The sequence below is a fragment of the Littorina saxatilis genome, linkage group LG1 (assembly GCF_037325665.1).
Source record: "Littorina saxatilis isolate snail1 linkage group LG1, US_GU_Lsax_2.0, whole genome shotgun sequence".
In the NCBI taxonomy this organism is placed as follows: Eukaryota; Metazoa; Mollusca; class Gastropoda; order Littorinimorpha; family Littorinidae; genus Littorina; species Littorina saxatilis.
Genome location: NC_090245.1, coordinates 93,461,522 through 93,484,212, shown reverse-complemented (window position 1 = coordinate 93,484,212; position 22,691 = coordinate 93,461,522). Strand labels below are relative to the sequence as shown.

Below are 22,691 nucleotides of genomic sequence, written 5' to 3'. Positions count from 1 at the left end.
TGATCAGTGTACAGCCCCCTTGCTCTCTCTGTCTCTGTCTGTCTGTCTGTCTGTCTGTCTGTCTGTCTGTCTGTCTGTCTGTCTGTCTGTCTCTCTCTCTCTTTCTCTCTCTCTCTCTCTCTCTCTCTCTCTCTCTCTCTCTCTGTGCCCCCCTCCCTACTCTACCCGAGTGAAGGTGAATTGAAGATACCGCAACATTTACCACATAACAGAACAACAAGTTATGTTATAGCAAAATAAATAATTAGTTGATACATTTTTTATTTAATTTAATACATAAAGGTTGTTCAACTGTAGTTCCAAATACGGACGCTGCCTACGCAGCTCAGAAAGGAAACACTGTTTTGTTGGTCCTGAATAGCCAAATAAATTAAAAACCGTACACAAAACACCCATATACAACACAACACTACCGTAGCACAACCATGCACTACACAGCACAACCGTACACAACACAGCCCTGCACAACACAACACGGCCGTACACAACACAACACAACCATAAACAACGTAGCACACACCCCTAAACAACTTCACCTAATCCAGCACGACACAAACATACACCATACACAATCGAAAACAACACCACACCACAACACAGCACAACCATGCACACCACAACACAACACAACGCAACACATCCGTACCTCTCTCAGCACAACCCAACACAACCCAACACCTCACAACACGACAAAACACCTTACAATAGAAAGAAACAGACATACATAACATAACCGTACACAATAAAGCACAATAGTACACAACCCAACACAACCTAAAACAACACAACCCAACCCTACACAGTTACTTTTAGTAGGCCTACACACTTGTGAGCGTGATCTGGTAATTTCGCTTCGCTTGCGTCTGGCTAACATACGAGACCAAACATAATATGCAAAATTGCAAGGATCGACCTCCTTGCATGAAAAGTCAACAACACTTTGTTATTTTCTCATTGTATAGAAACCTGAAATGTGGCAGCAGCCCACAGGGGTATCTGTGTTCGTACACACCGAAGTCTGTTCACTCGAAACCGTTCTGACAATTATGTTTTATGTTCAAAGATATGTTCATGTATCATGTTTAAAATCAAATTCCAACGACAAAAAAAGAGAGAGAGAGAGAGAGAGAGAGAGAGAGAGAGAGAGAGAGAGAGAGAGAGACAGACAGACAGACAGACAGACAGACAGACAGACAGACAGACAGACAGACAGACAGACAGACAGACAGACAGACAGACAGACAGACAGACAGACAGACAGAGACAGAATCAAATGTAAAGCGAACTGTTCAAACCTGTTGCGATAATTAATGTACAGTTCTGTAAAATAAACTGTACTCTTAGTGCCCGACCCGACTCCCCAAACCTACGTCGCGGTTATCTGACGCTCTCTCTACGTCGTGCCTCTGCGTGCCTCCATTACAGAGAAATGGAAGGTGACAATCTCTGTGTCTGTTTGACTCTTGATTTTAAATACAAAATCACGGAATATCTTATAAAGATTGTTGGTGATTGAAGGGTTTGTGTGCATGCTATAGTCCGACTAACGTGTCAATAGCGGACGTTTTTGGCGTTTTAATTTTTAGGAAAAATTAAAGACCTTTTGCCCAATCGGCTTCAAGAAGAAAACTTGTTTTATGACGATTAGTACTATCTTTTGTTGATAAGTTTTATTGTTTTTGAATTACCTTAGTAAATATTTGAGTGAGATGACCCAACATCGGGTACATTTGTATCTCTCAAGCCTCAATGAGAGCAATGATGCATTTAACTGATTTTTAATTAAAAAAGGGCTCACACTTTAAATGTTGAAAACGAATAGTTTCATTACAAGATAGAACTAACGGCCATCAACCCCTTTTTTTCTCTCAAGCAATATGTAAAAGTTGTTTCAATTTGTTTCCATTTAAAACGTCCGCTACTGGCACCTCAGTCGGACCATACATAACACTCTGCGACTCGCTCTATCTGAGAAGTAACTAAACTGTTTTCTTTTAAAGTAATTTGTAACTCTCCGCTCCGCACGCCAATCAAAACAATTCCAAGGAGACGCCTACATCGTTCGGCAAAAAAACACCAAAAAACCCTGCCCCGAGCCAGAACTGAACTAGAAAGGGTTTCGATGACCGTGGGCGGAGCTTAGTGCAGAGGCTGATCACGTGGTCAGGTGGACCAATGGCAACGCGACCCTTTTACGGCCTCTCTATTGTCCAATGTGTGTACTCTATGACCCCTTGAAAACTTCAGCGATTGGTGTGAAGTGTCCTCTTTAGAGAGGGTGAGTTCAGCGGTTAATTGCTTTTAACATACTTACCTGAACACATTCATTCCTTCCTTATAAACGATTCAGAGAAAATACCCCCCTTTCTATACCCCCACCCCCTTGCATTTTGAAATCTTCTAACATTATCTGAAATTGAAGCTGGCGTTAGAAAACATGACTGAAACCCCACGCTGTTAATATCCTTCCCGATAAAAGAAGAGATACACGAAAATAACGGCCGTTTTCTCAAGGCATATATGTACATACGTGTCAAGGCTTAGCTGTCCAAATGAAGTGCTACCTGAATTTAACTCTTTAAAAAAAACACTAATATTGATTTGCTAGATTAACATCACATCGCTACCCGAACCGATTTTTATTGAAAATAAACACCTTTTTAAGCTCATATATAGACGACGCATATTGTGTAGTAAGTTTGTCGGAACTTTGGCGGAGTAATTTGATAGAGTTTTTAGATTGTGTCAACGACTGTAGACGTGATGTAAGGCTACTCCCTAATGGACCAAGTTCCGTGGGACTGAAGAATCATCAACCGATGTAAACTGCTATTATTTTGTTTAGGTGGTTCAGTCTTTCCCCATCGGCAGCCCTGTAAGCTTACATTTACTGAAAAAATCCTGTTTCATTTTTCTCTTTGAGTAAGAATATTTGTCCGCAGCTTACGGACTAACCCGTTCGATAGTATTACTTGGGTATAAACTTCCTTCCCAGATTGTCTCTGTCTCATCGCAAAATGACACAAAAAAAATTTCAATTTACAATATTTTACTTTGCCATCTTTTTCCCTGTTCGACGACTCTTCCGACTCTGTGAGTTTGTATGCGTATGTTGAATCCGATTACGCTTGTTCGCTAAACTGAAACGTGATCGAAATGACATTCGATCGATTTTGACACTAACTAGTTTAAAAAAAAATGTATTCACACACATACGCACACGTGCGCCCGCACTTTTGCAGTCCCATGCACTGACCGCTGGTTCTACCTTGTGCGCTTGTCGGGAGTTTTTCTTTGTTTCTTTTTTTATTTTGAGGTAATCGATAATAGCGTGGCATGAAAAACAATGTTATGAAAACCCGGTGAAAACATATCACTCCAATGAATGCTGTCCATCATGTGCGAGGTCGGGAAAAGTGTTACACATATCGCGTGAAAACGAAGAGTGTACAGATAAAACTGAAAAGGAATTAAAGCGGAGAAGTCGGCAACTCAGTCAAACCACCTCTAAACAAGTGACAAATAGTACTTAACTATCGACTACTAAGGTTCATTTGATTTTAGTTTTTGTTTTTAACGGCGCCATTAAGTTAAATGAAATGCATCTTTTCTGGTTCACATTTAAATAAATAAAAAAAATTTTTTTTTAAAAACCTACCTTTCTTGTTTTTTTTATTCACATTTAAATAGTCAGCATTTTATCTTTTACATTTAACGTATACTGCATCCGGGTATCAGCATGCTTATTATACAATAACATAAAAACAGCGCTAGCAAACCATGAACATAATTAATTTCCTTGTAAATCTGTTTTGCTTCTTTCTTTCTTTCTTTATTTGTGTGGGGTGTTTTTTTGCGTGTTTATTTTGGGGAGAGTGTTTTATTGTTCCTCAAAAGCTCTTTGGTCAGTATCCCTTTAACTTTGAACTACCGTTCACTTTTAGGACAGAGTGCAATTCTTTTATTTTTGGACAACAACACTGTTGGGGTTGATGTACAAAATTGATGGCTGACTGATCAAAAGATCAAAATATTGTGTGCGATAAAAAAAAGCAAGTCTGTTCCTTTAAACCTTTCGTTTAACCAGCAGGTGACATATGGCATGGCACGGCCCCCGTTTGACCACCCAGGCTCTCCCTCGCCCACTTTGTCCCCGCAAGTTTTGTTGCTACCTTTTTTATATGCACTGTCAATAAAATGTTTTGAGGCGAATTTGTCGTTTGCTTACAAAAATAAGATAGTTAATTATCAGATCAGCTTTGTAAAGGAGATACTAAAAACCGCACATAATTATAAAAAAAAGTCGGATGCGTGGCGACAACTGCCGCTCCGACTGAAGGGCTATTTACTGAAAAGGAAGGTGGGGGGGCGGGGGTCCTGGGGAGAGGTGAAGGGGTGGTGGGCAAAATGGGACAGAGCCGATACGATTACGATGTGAAGGGGGGGGGGGGGGGCGCAGCAAATGTTCGCATGCACATGGTGGTCAGTAACTTTTAGTAACACAAATCGACGTTTGATTTTAATCCCACACAGATGTGTTAATTTTTCTTTTGTTATTTTCTTTTTTTCTGTCAGAAGAAAATGTATGATTGAAAAACGTGACAGGCTGGATAAAATTTATCTGAGTGAAACTTTATTTCTTTCAGGGTCCGCCTTGGTTTTTAAAAAAACAACAGTGTTTGATTTTTAACTTGATTTCATTTACATGAATTCAAATCAGAAACGAAGAAAATATCGTAACACCGCAATATAACAGTGTCACAGAACCGTGAAACAATTCCGCGAAAACATTCTCTCAATGCTGACAAGGTCTTGGTGCGTGGTTCTCACATGTGGTGTCCAGATGTCCATCTTAGCTAATTTAAATTCCGCGTGTGATGTTTTAAGTGGGCCTATTGGGACGAAGCTGAGTAGATTCGGGGTGCGAAAATCAGCAGATTCCACGATTTTATGATCCGCAGCAGAGACTGTCAAGTGCTCTTACCGTGCAAGACGTGACCAGTCGGTCGGATCGATCGAGTCCAGGTGTGATTTTTCGCGTTCTACCTACAGGCGTTTTATCTCAGCTGATAACTCCTTGCCAAATGGTGGCGAAAACTCTCAATGAAAAGTGACATCGCATGCGTTGGGAAGACCGTGGGAAAATATTGAGACCTCAGAATATGGTCCTTTTAATCAGAGACGATTGACCAAAGCAAAAATAATACGACAACACAGCATAGTGTGTGTGTTTTTGCACGCGGTTTGTTTCTCATAAGGCACGCAATAAGCACACCCTGGTCGTAAGGGAAGATAGCCTAATATGGACAACTGCCTGATATGGACCACCTCCAGTTCTGACAAACTAACGGTGCTATAGGTCTCAAAACATTTTTATTCGATGTATTCGCCCTCTCTGGATAACTTGCATATATATTTTACTGAATATATATATATATGTCAAAACAGTTGCAGAAACACAAACCTTAAAACCGTTAGGCTTTTTCTCGTTTGTGCACTTTTGGTAGCGTTCACTCTAAATTTGACACCTAGTAACGGATTAATTTCTGTCCACAACCAAGGCTGTTAATTATCACACACACATTTCTACATATGACAGCTAAGACCGTATTTGTTACATTTTAGCAGTGTTGACCCCGAGTTTTTACTGCAAAACAAAAAATTAAAAAAATACAGCAACATCTCAAAGTACGTGTGTGTCGCCTAATATTGACCACCATCAACTCAACTGAGAACAAAAAAGGTAAAGGCTAATTTGATTAATTCAGATTGGTGAAAGTAACCTATAACTAGTCCTCGAGCTTAAAAAAAAAATCATTTCATTTTCATTTTCATTACTTTATTGTCCCATCGCTGGGAAATTCGGGTTGCTTCCTGAGTGGAAAGCTAGCAGCAACGGAGTCGCGCTACCCAGGCTTCTGCGTGTTAAGGTGTATTCCGCCACCTGCACTTATGGCAGAATGACCAAGGTCTTTCACGTGCCATTGCGGTGACAGGAGGTGGGACATGGCTTCCGTCTTTGGGTCTGCACATACAGTTGACCCGTGTCCGTCCCGGCCTGAAATCAAACCTGCGACCTTCCGATCACAAGTCCAGTGCTCTACCAACTGTTCTTCTTTTTGTAGATGTTGATAATGTCATTTACTTTCACTCTGTGTTCAATAAGTTTCTTTAGTTTGCTGTTGTACTTCAAATAATATTCTCAGCAACCCGAAACAGATACATTTAAAGCATCTTTGAATTAATCTGACTTGCACACTAAGTTGTATTCTGTTATTTTGAGGTATAGGGGTCTTTTTACAGTGATTCGTGAAGGCCTCTTTACAGGTTCATAGTAGGCGCCCATGCTCCTAATATGGACCATTTGTCTGTTTTTAATTGTTGTTGGATGTTTATCAAAGCTAATTCACTTTAATTAGGCCTAATGGTTAACATAAGAGAGAAGGACTACCAAACACAAAATAAAAACAAAATCTGATCTTTGGTGATTGAAATACAAATTCAACATATCCTGAGTCCCGCTTCATACAGAAAAAAAGACAATTCTACATCGTAGATCGGCTCGCGAGAAAAAAAGAGGTATTAAATCAATAATTATTGGAAAGAGCAAAGTGTACTCTCCTTGTGTGTAAAGTTTAAAGCCAATTGGATGATATTAGAAGCAGAACGACTTTTACAAAGCAACACAACCGATTTTTATTCAAGTAAAATCATGTACCTGTCATATGCGGCTGACGAAATCGGCCGGTATTTTCACACTTCCACAAAAAACAAACCGCTGGATCAATGAGCTTCATGCTTTTGGAAACGTTAGTTAATTCATTCCTCTTTCAAGAACAATAGACATATGAACAAAACAAGATTCGTTCTGGGCAAAATCTATTTCGAAAGTGTGCAACCCCCCCCCCCCCCCCCCACAACCCGATGTTTCGTTCAACCATTCAGTTTTCATAACTTGACCAATGTATTATTTTCTGTAAGAAACTATCGTTTGGTTAGCAATTCACAGAAAGAAAAAAACTAGGAAATGAATAATGTAGCAGCAGCTGTAGACTGCACATTTTAAGAGAGGCAACAGCCGATCATGCCGTGAAACAATTCGATTCACAGTTTCAGATCTGACCATGCTTTTACACGCAATAAGACAATCACTCTCGTTAGAAGCTTGCTCAAATCAACAGCTGGTTTGTGTTCTCTGTGCAGAGTTGATTTTGTAGGCGAAAGTGTGTGACCTTTCAACCGTCTGCGCGCCTTAAGTCATTGCTCTGCATAGCTCTGCACTTGTCATGCTATTTTTAGCCGTGTACGGGCCGTTGCGTCCGTGTCGTGTCGTTCTCTGATGATAACGACATGGGCTGCCTCGTTCAAAATGTCAGGTTTCGTAACTCGACTAATGTCGTATTCCCTATCAAAAAAATATTAAAAAAAACACCTACCGTTAGATCAATACACAAAGAGAAAACACTTGGACATTATTATTGTAGCTCCAAGCCAATGGACCCATTTTAGTTGCTTCGATCAATGTTCCAAGTGCACAAGACTAAAGCATCCATGCATATGTAATGTAGTTTCTGTAATATCAAATTGTTCAGTTTAGTTGCTACTGGGTTGTGTTCTGCATTGAGTTCATAGCCTACATGTATTCATGTTCTGCTGTAATGTTGCTGTTGCAATATATGCAAGTGCCAAGATTATGTCTTTGACGTGGATGTGGGGAATTTCATATTCGCATGCCTTTCATAATTAAAGGCCCGCTCTGCTTTTACATGTGATACGATCTTCCTTCCACTTGGTCACATTAAACATACAGCGTTGAAAGCACTGCCAGTCATGTGATCGTTCCAGTTTGCCAGAAACGACGACATGGCCATTGGTTTCAACACATTTCAATGGCGCTGGCTAGGCAAATAATTGATACGTGTATCCAGGCCTTTAGGGCTTGGACACACGTGTCAAATCAGTAACCATAACCATTAAACATGACGCGGTTCTGCAACTAATTTGTTGAACTGAAGCACTGGTCGTGTGATCGTTCCTGACAAACTGGAATCCGCTCAACTGGAATTGACGGACATATATTTCTCATATTGAACGAAACATGGCCATTACTTGACACATATGTGTCCAAGCATTTAGGCCTCTGCCACACGGAGTGTGTCATTGTCTTGTTCAGTACATCCGGAATAGGTATAATATTCGTGAATCATCATGTTCAACACCATAATTACTGCATTGTGTAAATGCTAATGATGTTGGTGTGAACTGTATTTTTTTAACCGTGTTTTATTTTGCAAACACGTGGCTGCCGGGTTCGTAAATGTAAAGAGTCACTTGGGCATATGCCCAAGGGAACACTGCGTCATCAAGGAATATGCGGGATCATTAAACCACTTTGACCAAAATGTTTTTTAAACGGATGAACACATGGCATACGCTGTGTAGTGAACGTCCAATAAACAGACAATATAAGTGTTAAACTATGGAATTATCGAAGCAAGTTATATAATTGTGTGCGCAGTACCAGTTCCATGATGATGACGATGACATGGCATAATTATTGTATACGCAAAGGGTGTTTCTAGACATTGTTATTTTTCATGAACAATTTTAACGGAAACTGATAAAATACATTTCCGAGATTTGAACACTTTTCCAGTCAGAACCCTTACCAGTCATCGTTTCTCAAATTTCCTAAATCTACCGTAAATCTCACAATATTTGCGTGTTTGTGTTTGCAACTTATTAACATCTATGTTTTATTGACAATAAAAGCATGTGTTGTCTGTTATCTGTTATAAAACAAGCTTTTAATGCTGATTACTGCAATTTAGTCAATGATAGTAATACGAACAAAAAGGATTTCTGATTTAGACACATCATTTTCATCGCAATTGCGTTCTTCCATTCCCCGCCCGACAAAACCCCGACCCCCCCCCCCCCCCCCACCACCCGCCCGCCCGACCCCCCACCACCCACCTCACACTTACGATTCACTGACCCCAGCATCGGCAAAATCACGTATGCGTGTGCTAGCAGCAACAAAGTCGCGATACCCCAAAGTCAAGGGATCTGTTAGATTGTTATGTCATTACTTTATTGTTCCATCGCTGAGAAATTCGGGTCGCTTTCTCACAGAGGAAAGCTAGCAGCAACAGAGTCGCGCTACTCCAAAGTCAACGGATTTATTAGAATTTTTTTAATTTCTGTTCATTACTTTATTGTCCCATCGCTCAAAAAGTCGGGTTTGGTTTCTTTGTTATGCTAAAAATTGTAATATTTTATCTATCGGGTCCAAGCCAACCCCCACCACCCAGCGTAGAGGCTCTAAACAATAAATACTATTAATAATAAAAGGCATGCATTACTTTGTGGAATGCGGTATTTTTAGATTGCTCTTATACCAAATTGCTCTCTTTGTCTCTCATTCCTACTCCTTTACACCCATGCTTGTTCTCATTCCTTTATTTTAGTATTTTTCCAAGTTACATCTTCTGTTCTATGTCTATCTAAATACGAAAACATCGCCTTATGTATGCATGTTTGAGAACATGGTATGATAATTCAATATGCAACAATATGAATGTGATACATGCATGTATTTGGGTAATAAAAAACTCTGAAAGAGGAATAATAAAGCAGTTAACCTTTAAAAAAAATTACCGACAGCAGCGAACCAGTTTTCAGTTATGGAGCAACATTATAATGCCTCCCCAATCCGAGATTCGAACCAGCGCAATGTGCTAACAGACTTCGCTTCTTGTCTCCATTAAGAGATAGAGAGATAATAATACAATTTTATTTCATTTTCAACTCGGGCCACATTTCGGGGCTTTACTCCAGGTTCTCCGGTCTGCCCCCCCCCCCCCCCTCCCCCTCAAAAATATTCTACAAAAAAATAATGTTAACTAGGTTGGGTCTGGTGCACTCCAAAGTTGCGAGTTTGCCTTCGTTGAGAGGGCTGTCCGAAATTTCTCCCGAGGGAGATGAAAATAGAATCCAAAATGTCAACAAACAAACAAATTCAAATCAAATAAAATAACAAACAAAAAAACTATTAAAATTATCAAATAAAAAATCAAACAAAAAACATTAAAAAAGGCAAAATAAAATCAAATAAAAAAATTCAAATTTAAAAAATTCAAATAAAAACAAACTAAGTTCAAATCAAAAGTTAAATAAAAATAAAATCAAACTCAAACAAGAGAGAGAGAAGGCAACACAGTGACGAGTTGAAGGGCACAGACTGGTGCCAATGCGAAAATATTTGCCTTAGTCAAAGGGAAATAACTGCGATTTCATAAAATTTGCATAAATTTGTTGGTACTTTTATGGGAACCTGTCTTGATTCAGAAAATGTTGGAGAGTTCCCTGGAACCTTCCCGAAAATCCTGCAACATTTTCTAAGGTTCCCTCCAAAGTTCCGGAAAAACCATCTATATGTTCCTGCCCAAACACCTAGGTTCCCGTATAGACACCTACACACACACAACACACAACACACACACACACACACAACACAACACACACACAATCCAACTCAACACTATATCTTGTTCATGAAACATTTCAGCTGTGTAAGGAGTTAGGCCAAGCAGGGGGGATCACGTATTCCTACATGGGCAAGAAGAAGGGGCCGTTTTTCGTGTCTAGCACCAACTGTACGGGCAACGAAACCTCCCTTGACACGTGCGCCTTGCGAGATCTCGTCTGTACCAACGGTCGTGTGGCCGGTGTCTTGTGCTACAAGAAGACTGGTGAGTTAATTGTTATTGGTCGTGGTTTTTTGTTTGTTTTTTGGTGTGTCTTTTTATTCTCTTTTTTTGGATTTAAAAAAAATTGTTTATAACATGTATTGGCTTTACATTACATTACATCACACACACAATGGGACAATTACAACACACAGGGGGAAGGGGTGGGTGGGTGTTCATGGCTTGGTGGTTGCAGTATCAAACATATGTAATTTTTAATTAGCGTTCATTGATTGTTTGTTCAGTTTATGTGTCATACACACAAAAATTTGCGATCACAAAGCCTTCAAGTCATTCAGTCACGAGAAATGGTTGGGAAATAATCACATGTCTTTTTTGTATGGATATATTTTTGCTATAACTGTTCGACTAATGAATGTAGAATGATATGAGGTAAGGTAATGTTGGAATGTTAGTCATGGCAGGTTTCTATTTTGGAAAATAGAACTGCTTTAGGGAGAGCGAGCTGCCATTGTTTGTATTGCTTTCATGCCGATGTTTTTTTCCTCCCGAAATCGTATATGTATAGTGGTCATGTCGTTGGAATGGACGTTAAAAACAAGAACCAACCAATATATTTACAGTGTGGACCTTTTAAAATAAAAATGAAATCGCAAAGAATGCATTGTTTTGTTAAAACCAAATGCAATGTACTTTAGAGCATGTACACTATTGATGCCCTTATAAACACCAGGGCCGCTGTGCAAACGTCAAAAGTAAGAGACGTTAGTCCGGAATAAACTGTATCCTAAATGCAGTTTATAACGGATTACAGTCTATAAACTCGAATCCTGCATACCTGCCCAGAAGTCAGTATTAAAGATTACATACAACATGTTAAGTCTGTCCATCTAACTGTTGGGTGCATCTATGTTAGTCAACGAACTACCTACATAAAACATATTAAGTCTGTCCATCTTACTGGTGGGTGGATCTCTCTGTTAGTCAACGAACCGCCTACAGAAAAACATATTAAGTCTGTGCAACTAACTGTTGGGTGCATCTCTCTGTTCGTCAACGAACTGCCTACATAAAACATATAATGATGTGTATTGATGTGTACTTGTATGTGTCTCTATGTTCTAAGACTGTGTTTTTATGTGATGGTATTTCGTACACGAGCCAAAAGACAAATTTCTGTTCGTTGCATTCAGATGATAAAGTTTATTGAATTGAATTGAATAGAATTGAATTGAATTGAATTGAATTGAATAAGGTCTGTCCATCTAATTTCTGGATGCCTCTCTCTGTTAGTCAACGAAATGCCTACATAAAACACATACGGTCTGTCCATCTAACTTCTGGATGCCTCTCTCTTTAGTCTTTTTTTGGTATTTTGTATAACACATTAGAGCAGATGAACCACACTTTTTCATCCATTGTTTAATTGTATGGACAATAAATTATCTGATGTCTTATGTCTATGTCTTATGCCTTCAGCACCGAACGTGTCCCTGGCCCAAGAAGGTCCGGTGCCCCACCAAGGCCGCATGGTGGTCAGTGTGGATGGAGAGGAGGGCAGGATCTGCGGGGCCGGATGGACAGACACTGATGCCAACGCCGCCTGCAAGATGCTGGGCTATGTGGATGGTGTGGCAAAGAAGTGAGTGGAACAAGCGAATTGTCGATGATAGAGGAGGAAAAAAGAAAGAGAGAAAGAAGGAAACATGAATCAAAGAGTGAGCGAACGAACGAACAAACGAACGGACGGACGGACGAGCGAACGAACGAGCGAACGAACGAGCGAGCGAACGAACGAACGAACGAACGAACAAACAAACGAACGAACGAACGAACGAACGAACGAAATAAATAAATTATGAATGAATGAAACACAGCGGAGTAAGACGAGGGAAAACACGCATACAGATGGAAAAAAAATGCAAAGCAGTACTACACACACAAAAACGTACACAAACACACATACTATTTGATTTTTTTAAAGGAAAACAAAACAAGTGTCAACGTGATAAAACAACTATTCATTGAATCCTGGATGAAAGGTTTAAAGATTCCCAAAGCCAAATACGAAACCAAAAAGCAAGGTATAGAAGCAAAGATCAGTGAAGAAGTCACTTTTATTAATGATAATTACGAACAAAGCCTCTCCAAGCGTGCAGGTGAAGCCTTTGATCACCACGTGTTCCAAACTGCATGGCCACTCTTGCCCCTGATACGATGACTGTGTGATCCAAACAAAATGAATACATTTGATTTTCACGAAGTCTGTATATATATGGTGTATCTTGCCTAAATTACAGTACCCATTAGAACTCTCGATGCAAAGTCACAAATGCCGTAGTGTATGTCATCACGCAGACTTGTTATGATCACAAATCCAACAACGTTCCAAAATTCAGAATAAAGAAAAAGAAAGGTATGTTGTTGGAACGTGTAATTATTGACAACACAAAACGTTACGTTCACAGATATATCGACCCATCGGTCTTCTGAGTGCACAGACAAACACTAATTAGACAACACTTTTCTTGACAAAATGTTCCTCGGCTTGCAGTGAAGACACAAGCGAATGAAGAAATGATTAATGACGAATTTCTCAACATTTTTAACAGCTTCCCCAAAAGCAGCAGGCCATTGTTCATGACGGACATGGACTGTGTGGGGTCTGAGAGGAGCATCTTCAAGTGTCCAAACTATGGATGGAGACGAGAAGCGGGTGACAACTGCACTGGTTCCAACGCCACGGAGGCTGGAGTCCTGTGTTTCAACAAGGGTGAGCGACATGTTCTTGTATCCATCCACGAATGGTTTGATAAGAACAAAAGAAAGAAAGAAAGAAAGAAAGAAAGACAGAAAGAACAAGTCGCGAAAGGCGAAAATACAACATTAATTTTAGTCAAGTAGCTGTCGAACTCACAGAATGAAACTGAACGCAATGCAACGCAGCAAGACCGTAACTATACTCGTAGCATCGTCAGTCCACCGCTCATGGCAAAGGCAGTGAAATTGACAAGAAGAGCGGGGTAGTAGTTGCGCTAAGAAGGATAGCACGCTTTTCTGTACCTCTCTTCGTTTTAACTTTCTGAGCGTGTTTTTAATCCAAACATATCATATCTATATGTTTTTGGAATCAGGAACCGACAAGGAATAAGGTGAAAGTGTTTTTAAATTGATTTCGACAAATTAATTTTGATAATAATTTTTATATATTTAATTTTTAGAGCTTGTTTTTAATTCAAATATAACATATGTATATGTTTTTAGAATCAGAAAATAATGAAGAATAAGATGAACGTAAATTTGGATCGTTTCAAAAAAACAAACATATTTTTTAAATTTTCAGATTTTTAATGACCAAAGTCATTAATTAATTTTTAAGCCACCAAGCTGAAATGCAATACCAAAGTCCGGGCTTCGTCGAACATTACTTGACCAAAATTTCAACCAATTTGGTTGAAAAATGAGGGCGTGACAGTGCCGCCTCAACTTTCACGAAAAGCCGGATATGACGTCATCAAAGACATTTATCAAAAAAATGAGAAAAACGTATGGGGATATCATACCCAGGAACTCTCATGTCAAATTTCATAAAGATCGGTCCAGTAGTTTCGTCTGAATCGCTCTACACACACACACACACACACACACACACACACACACACACAGACACACGCACGCACATACACCACGACCCTCGTCTCGATTCCCCCCTCAACGTTAAAACATTTAGTCAAAACTTGACTAAATGTACAGACAGACAGACAGACGGACGGACGGACGGACGGACGGACGGACGGACGGACGGACGGATAGGACAGGACAGACAGACAGACAGACAGACAGACAGCCAGACAGTCAGCCAGCCAGCCAGCCAGCCAGCCAGACCAGACCAGACCAGACCAGACCAGACAGACAGACAGACAGACAGACAGACAGACAGGAAAACCTGTTAAAAGAAAGCCGAAAGCAGTTAACACTGTAAAGCGGAGTGTCCGTCGCTTGTGTTCTGGAAAACCAACTTTTAATTTATTCTAATTTTGTTTTTATCAAGTCATGGTTTTCCTGCTTCAAATGGTTAAAGGAATCTGAAGCAATAATATGTTATGCCAAAATTTCCAAAACTACAATGGCAAAAGTAGCTACAAACAGCATACTTAGTTGGAGCGCCTTGGGCCATTTTCAACGTATTGTGTTCAAGTGGCCGGCAGTAGCTGCAACATGAGGGAGAAGAGAAAGAAACAATCAGTAATTCAGTGATTTTTTTTTATGAGTGTATACCGATAAAGTTGTTTTGATCTCAGATAGAAAATTAGACAGAGGAAAATATTGGATTAAGGGTTAAGTTTAAAATGCAGGATATAATATTTGGGTATCAAGACACAAGTTGTAGTATAAAGATGAGAAATGTTGTAAATCACGTGATATTGATTGGGAAAATGTGTGTTAGTATTTTTAGAAAAACAAATTGTTGTGGATCAGTTTTCGTAATTTTTGAGTTTCAGATATCTAGTAGAACAATTTTAATTATAAATAGAAGATGTATTTGTGTAATTGTAAATAGAAAATGGCCTTTATTTGAACGGGTACTATGTTGTGAGTCCGATGAAGAAAAACAAGTCGCGTAAGGCGAAAATACAATATTTAGTCAAGTAGCTGTCGAACTCACAGAATGAAACTGAACGCAATGCCATTTTTCAGCAAGACCGTATACTCGTAGCATCGTCAGTCCACCGCTCATGGCAAAGGCAGTGAAATTGACAAGAAGAGCAGGGTAGTAGTTGCGCTAAGAAGGATAGCACGCTTTTCTGTACCTCTCTTTGTTTTAACTTTCTGAGCGTGTTTTTAATCCAAACATATCATATCTATATGTTTTGGGAATCAGGAACCGACAAGGAATAAGATGAAAGTGTTTTTAAATTGATTTGGACAATTTAATTTTGATAATAATTTTTATATATTTAATTTTCAGAGCTTGTTTTTAATCCGAATATAACATATTTATATGTTTTTGGAATCAGCAAATGATGGAGAATAAGATGAACGTAAATTTGGATCGTTTTATACATTTTTATTTTTTTTTACAATTTTCAGATTTTTAATGACCAAAGTCATTAATTAATTTTTAAGTCACCAAGCTGAAATGAAATACCAAAGTCCGGGCTTCGTCGAAGATTGCTTGACCAAACTTTCAATCAATTTGGTTGAAAAATGAGGGCGTGACAGTGCCGCCTCAACTTTTACGAAAAGCCGGATATGACGTCATCAAAGACATTTATCAAAAAAATGAAAAAAACGTTCGGGGATTTCATACCCAGGAACTCTCATGTCAAATTTCATAAAGATCAGTCCAGTAGTTTAGTCTGAATCGCTCTACACACACACACACACACACACACACACACACACACGCACGCACAGACACACATACACCACGACCCTCGTTTCGATTCCCCCTCGATGTTAAAATATTTAGTCAAAACTTGACTAAATATAAAAAGACCAATGAAGAAGATGCTCGCCGCCTATTAAAAAAAAAAGAAAGAAAAGATGAAAACAGTAAAAGGAGGGTTGAAGCAGCCTGCATGCAACTGAGGTCAAGAAGAAGAAGAAGAAGAAGAAGAAAAATTCAGTAATTCAGACAAGCAAAGGATCGAATAAATGACCACAGAACTGCATGCGTACGGTGCGCAATTCTTTCGCTACACGTACGCTATCCTCGGGGATAGCAACCCGATTTTCCTTGAGAAGAATACCCCAAAGACAAGACATTATTTTAAATACCCATTATTGTATCATGTTTAATTGAATAAAAAAAAACTTGTTTAAACCAAATACCCAACACATTTTCTTCCTCCAGTGAAGCTTACAGATGGTGACGCGACGAACAACACCATAAGCGGAAGGCTGTCAGTGCTTGGAGCCAGGAACATCTGGAAGTCGGTCTGCTCGGACATTGACACCACCACGGCAACGGTGGCCTGCAGGGAACTGGGTTTCAGCGCGGCAGGCCTGCTGCGACAGAAGTACAACTACAACTACTACTCTGGCAGAGTGGAGTTGCGGTGTAAAGGGGAGGAACTGAGCGTGTCCAACTGTACCATGCTCTCCAGAGGCTGTTCTTACGGGGCCAACATCGTCTGCTACAACAAGAGCGAGAATGAGCGTGAGTTTTGAGGGTTTGGGTGCTTGATTTGTTGTGTGTTTGTTTGTTTGTTAGTTTGTTTGTATATTTACTTGTGTGTTTATATGTGCGTGTGTTTAAGCATGTACTGCCCAGCGTTTGTAACAACATGCATGAACTCTCCAAAAAAAGTGTGTCAGCGCTAAAGCCCCGTGTACGCTTGAGGCTGTAGATGACGCTGACAGAATGTTGTTGAAAAAGATGCTGCAACGTTCAGCCGTTTGACATGCGGTAGGGGAATTACGTTTATGGCTTTTGGAGCTCTATCATTGGTTTTAACGGCCTGAACACAAACATCGCAGCCAAACGCATCAGCCTGGCATTTGTTTTAACTCATGTTTAGCCAGTTGATTGTAACTTACCCCTGATTAGTCATCAGCAAGCGTCACCTCTTGTCTTTAACAAGCAGCTCACACTTTTGAGAACGAGCAAATTTAATTTAGACAATACGTTATTTGTTTAAAAAATCCAGCTAACTTTCTTGAGAACACTTCCTTCTTAACTGTTAATAGCTGCTCTGTTCACTATGAAATATATGTTTCCCTAAAACACAGGCGTTGCTTGTCCCTCGTACTTGGTTCATGACGTAGCAAGTTAGAACATAGAGAACGGCTACCACGTTAAGAAATTAGGATTGATCTTTTTGGTTTTCTTTGGAACATAGAGAACGCCTACCACGTTACGAATCTAAGAAATATGTTTGTGTTTCCTCTTCAGCATGGATTTGGAACATAGAGAACTGCTACCACGTTAAGCAGTTAAGAAATATGTTTGTGTTTTTCTTCAGCATGGATTTGGACCATAGAGAACGGTTACCACGGTAAGGTAGAAGTCACTCACCAAGGCATCACAGGCGAGATTTGCGAGAAGGATTGGAACGCCAATGCCACCAACACCCTGTGTCGAATGAAAGGCTTCGCAGGGGGAATAGTCCTTGGCGGCTCGAGCACCTTTGCTGGGACTGACATGGTCTGGTTCAGCAACGTGACTTGCCCTGGTAATGCGAGTGATATGTCGCAGTGTCACCTGAACACCACTGTCGACGAGAGTTGTCGTAGAACGTCGTCTTACGCTGCTGCTGTGCTGTGCTACAACAAGACGGGTAAGTGGTGAGAAAAAAAACCGTGGTGCTTTTAAAACATTTGAAAACAAATAGAATGCCAAGGTTCCACAATTCAGAATCAAGGCCCTGCTTGTGTCTTCCCTGCAAGCGGCTGAACATTTTGTCTGATGAGTTTTGTTTAATAAATGTTTGTCTGTGCACTTACACGATCGCTGGGGCCATATATCTGTGAACGTGACGTTTTGTTTTGTCCATAATTAAACGTTTCAACAAAATACCTTTCTTGTTTGTTGATTCGTGGTGCTTTTAATCGTGTGATGTGTACTACTTTTGTAAAGAACTTTAGAGTGACAGTGAGTTTTAATGAGAACGAGGTATGCAACTTCCGTAAAACACTGCTGCGTGATGGTGATTTTCATCATGTGTGCTGTAACTAATTTGCGTTCTTCTCTCTCTCTCTCTCTCTCTCTCTCTCTCTCTCTCTCTCTCTCTCTCTCTCTCTCTCTCTCTCTCTCTCTCTCTCTTTCCCTCTTTCTCGCTTTCTCTCTCTCTTTCTCGCTTTCTCTCTCTTTCTCTCTTTCTCGCTCTCTCTCTTTCTCGCTCTCTCTTTCCGTCCATCTCTCTTTCTCTCTCTCTCTCTTTCTCACTCTCTCTCTCTCTTTCTCTCTCTCTTTCTCTCTCTCTGTCTCTCTCTCTCTCTTTATCTTTTATCTCTCTCTCTCTGTCTCTCTCTGTCTCTCTCTGTCTCTCTCTCTTTCTCTCTCTTTCTCTCTCTCTTTCTCTTTCTGTCTTTATCTCTCTCTTTCTCTCTTTCTCTCTTTCTCTCTCTATCTTTTATCTCCCTCTCTCTTTCTCTCTCTCTCTCTTTCTCTCTCTATCTCTTCTCTCTCCCTCCCTCTCTCTCTCTCTTTATCTCTCTCTCTCTTTTTTATCTCTCTTTTTCTCTCTCGCTCTCTCTCTCTCTCTCTCTCTCTCTCTCTCTCTCTCTTTCTCTCTCCACTGATGTCTGTATATTAGTGATTTGACCTACTAAAGAATGTTCCTCATTCTAATCACTTGGTATACTTCACTTCATATGTTACGTTTAGTTCCAACAGGTTATATATGTATTCTTATCATGCAATTACCGGATGGGGAACAAAGCAAAACATGCTAGCTCTGCAATCCTTGTGCAAAAAGCAAAAACAAATTCAAATACATTCAACTCAACGCCTATGCATTTTCAGCACCCAAGGTACGCATAGTAGACGGTCCCACCCCCATGGAAGGCCGCGTGCAGATCGAGTACGACGGGGTCAACGGGACAGTGTGTGACAACTCATGGTCCCGCTACGACGCACGTGCTCTGTGCAAACAGCTGGGTTACAGAGACGGCGTCGCCATGTCCAATTCTCAGTACGGCAACGGAACGGGTCCTTTGTTCATGGGCGGGATGAGGTGTCCTTCTTCGGGGATAGGAAGCGATAACCTCTTCGCCTGCCATAACCACGGTTGGAACCACAGCAGTGCCAGCTGCAGGGGTCATCGCGACGACGCTGGGGTCAGGTGCTATGCTTCCGGTAGGTCTTGAGGATACAAGTCCGCTTTTTCATTTCAATGCTCGTTATTATTTAACGCATAATAGCATGCATAGTATGCATTTGATTTTGTGAATAACTACATGTGTATGCTCTTCATGCATCATCATCATCATCATCATCATCATCATCATCATCATCATCATCATCATCATCATCATCATCATCATCTTCTTCGTCATCGTCGTCATCATCGTCATCATCATTCATCATCATCATCATCATCATTATTATCGTCATTATCATCATCATCGTCATCATTATCATCACATGTTTAACTTTTTCCATTTTTGAGTCACTTGAGAAAAAGTGACTCTATGTAATCGGTCAGTGTTAGTCTGTCCGGCCGGCCGGCCGGCCGTCCGGCCGGCCGGCCGTCCGGCCGGCCGTCCGTAGACACCACCTTAACGTTGGACTTTTCTCGGAAACTATCAAAGCGATCGGGCTCATATTTTGTTTAGTCGTGACCTCCAATGACCTCTACACTTTAACGATGGTTTCGTTGACCTTTGACCTTTTTCAAGGTCACAGGTCAGCGTCAAAGGAAAAATTAGACATTTTATATCTTTTCTCGGAAACTATCAAAGCGATCGGGCTCATATTTTGTTTAGTCGTGACCTCCAATGACCTCTACACTTTAACGATGGTTTCGTTGACCTTTGACGTTTTTCAAGGTCACAGGTCAGCGTCAAAGGAAAAATTAGACATTTTATATCTTTGACAAAGTTCATCGGATGTGATTGAAACTTTGTAGGATTATTCTTTACATCAAAGTATTTACATCTGTAGCCTTTTACGAACGTTATCAGAAAAACAAGGGAGATAACTAGCCTTTTCTGTTCGGCAACACACAACTTAACGTTGGGCTTTTCTCGGAAACTATAAAAGTGACCGGGCTCAAATTTTATGTGAACGTGACTCATTGTGTTGTGAATAGCAATTTCTTCCTGTCCATCTGATGCCTCATATAATATTCAGAACTGCGAAAGTGACTCGATCGAGCGTTTGCTCTTCTTGTTAATTTTTAATTGTTATCATTGTGTGTCTATGCGTCCCAAGGACAGATTGTAAGAAAAGGCCCAGCCTTAAATCTGAATCCTTGTAAAATAAAGTTCAATTCAATTCAATTCTCTCAGGTGCCAGGAGATTGGTTACCGTGCATAAATCTCACTTACTCTTGAGGCATATGGCGTATGCGCAATTAGAACGCTTGCATCCCTTTGTTCCTCAGATCTTCAGGAAGGTCGCTGATATGTTTAATACTTAATACTGATATACAGTGGAGCACCTAATGTAAACCAAATCTGAGAAAATCTATTGTCTATTTTAAGCGTATTTCGTGTCTTTGAGTAAATTTGTTAAATTTGATAGGTGGGTTTGTTTTATATTTCGACTCAATTTGAGCGAATGTAAGTACTAATTATTTCTCAAGTCGGCAACTTATAAAATCCGTTATATCTCTGTTCCCATCGCAGTGCGACTGGTAGGATCAGAGACGAGTCTGGGCCCTGTCAGTTACTACACAGGATACACGTACAACCTGGTGTGTGCCGATGGGTTTGACGACAACGCGGCGAAGGTCGTGTGTCGCAACCTGGGCTTCGCCACCGGGGAGGCCCTGTACGCAAACGCTTTCGGCTACCAGTCTCTCAGCATCGGCGTGGTCGACGTAAGATGCAGCGGTGACGAGGAGACGTTTGAAGACTGCGACATGGAGCTCTCCTGGACGCCGTGTACGTCCAATCGCTACTACGCTTCTGTGGTGTGCTCTCACGAGAGAGATGACGGATCGGGTAAGTTTTTGTGTTGCACGTGTGCACATTTACGCTAATACCGGAACCCCAACAGAGGGACACGTGGTCACCGCTTTTTAGTACAATCTCACTTTTTCACGAATATAGAAAATGCTGTTGACCCTGCCTTGGCGACCACCCCACACCAAGCCTTGCACCTCCTAGCACGACAAAACGAACATTCTCTAAATATCATACATGCTTTTCATTTATCCATTATATTTTAATCAGCAGTTTTATTGTCATTCAAGTACGCTTCGTCACATGTTGTTTCTTATCATCAGCGTACAGCGTTGGCCTGGAATATGAGAACCACGGCATTGTGACGATAGGCCGTTTCGGACACAATGGCTCAATCTGCTCCAACAGCTTCGACGACAAAGACGCTAGTGTTGTCTGCAGGGAAGCTGGCTACCTCACTGGCTTTGCTTACAAGGGTTACGAGCCCAGCTACGTACGACGGTAGGTGAAGTAGTTCGTGTGCGTTCAAGTTTTGGCGTTATGGTATTTTCTCAGCTGTTTGGTTTTGTTCTGTAGTTTAAATCGAGCATGAAAAGGTCCATTCCTTCCTAGTATACATCGTCTTGTAAAACATATGAGATCCATTCACGCTTTTGCCTGCGATGCGAGAATTCTTCCAGTTGGACAAATGCCGAAACAATTACACCCCGGCTGCTTTCTGCGCAGAGGGGGACCTGTTGTTTGTTTGCTGAATCAATTTCGTTACTGACACCTGTGACAATCTGCAACATTAATTTAGAACAAACTATTCTTACTAGCCACAGGAAGCAGTCAGGCTGTTGGTTTTGGGGTGGGTGTGTGTCCAAGTGAATTTAGGTTGGTTTAGGGTAACGTGACCAAAAAAGGTAGGGTCGGGAGGTCGGCTTTTTTTACAATTTTTTTTAATTTTTTCAATTTTTTTAATTTAGTGGATTTTAAAGGAGGTTACTTCTCTTAGTCTCGGTACGGTTCGCAAAATGTGCCAACAGTTTTGTTTTTTGAGAAATGAAAAACAAGTGTTAGGGTCGGCGGGAAAAATTAGGGTCGGTTGGGTTACCCTAAACCAACATATACTTTTGTTTGGCCTTATGCTCGTATCCTATGTGAAGGTCTGTAAAGATCTGTGGTGTTTACATGAACATTTGCACGAGAAGGCAGGTACCTGTCAAGGGCGGATCTGGGGGGGGGGGGTTACACGGGTTACGTAACCCCCCCCCAAAAAAAGAGGTAATTTATTGGCTCAGGATGCACCAGATAGCTCTATTTTGCTTCTTTGGATAAAAAGAAATTCCGTGGGGGGCATGCCCCCGGACCCCCCTAGAGGCTTAGGCGCCTTCAAATGGTTAAATCTAAACCTACAGATTT

General features: G+C 40.6%; 1 protein-coding gene across 1 annotated transcript in view; it reads left to right on the top strand.

Moving 5' to 3' along the window:
- The window catches only part of LOC138945934 (uncharacterized), a 165,348-nt gene that overhangs the window by 103,928 nt on the left and 38,729 nt on the right, over positions 1 to 22,691 (top strand). The window contains exons 14-21 of the mRNA XM_070317463.1: positions 10,571 to 10,754; positions 12,192 to 12,354; positions 13,325 to 13,485; positions 16,570 to 16,875; positions 17,681 to 17,995; positions 19,183 to 19,515; positions 21,009 to 21,326; positions 21,611 to 21,788. Of these exons, the coding sequence (XP_070173564.1) occupies positions 10,571 to 10,754; positions 12,192 to 12,354; positions 13,325 to 13,485; positions 16,570 to 16,875; positions 17,681 to 17,995; positions 19,183 to 19,515; positions 21,009 to 21,326; positions 21,611 to 21,788 (1,958 nt within the window). The remainder of the gene's footprint in view (positions 1 to 10,570; positions 10,755 to 12,191; positions 12,355 to 13,324; positions 13,486 to 16,569; positions 16,876 to 17,680; positions 17,996 to 19,182; positions 19,516 to 21,008; positions 21,327 to 21,610; positions 21,789 to 22,691) is intronic.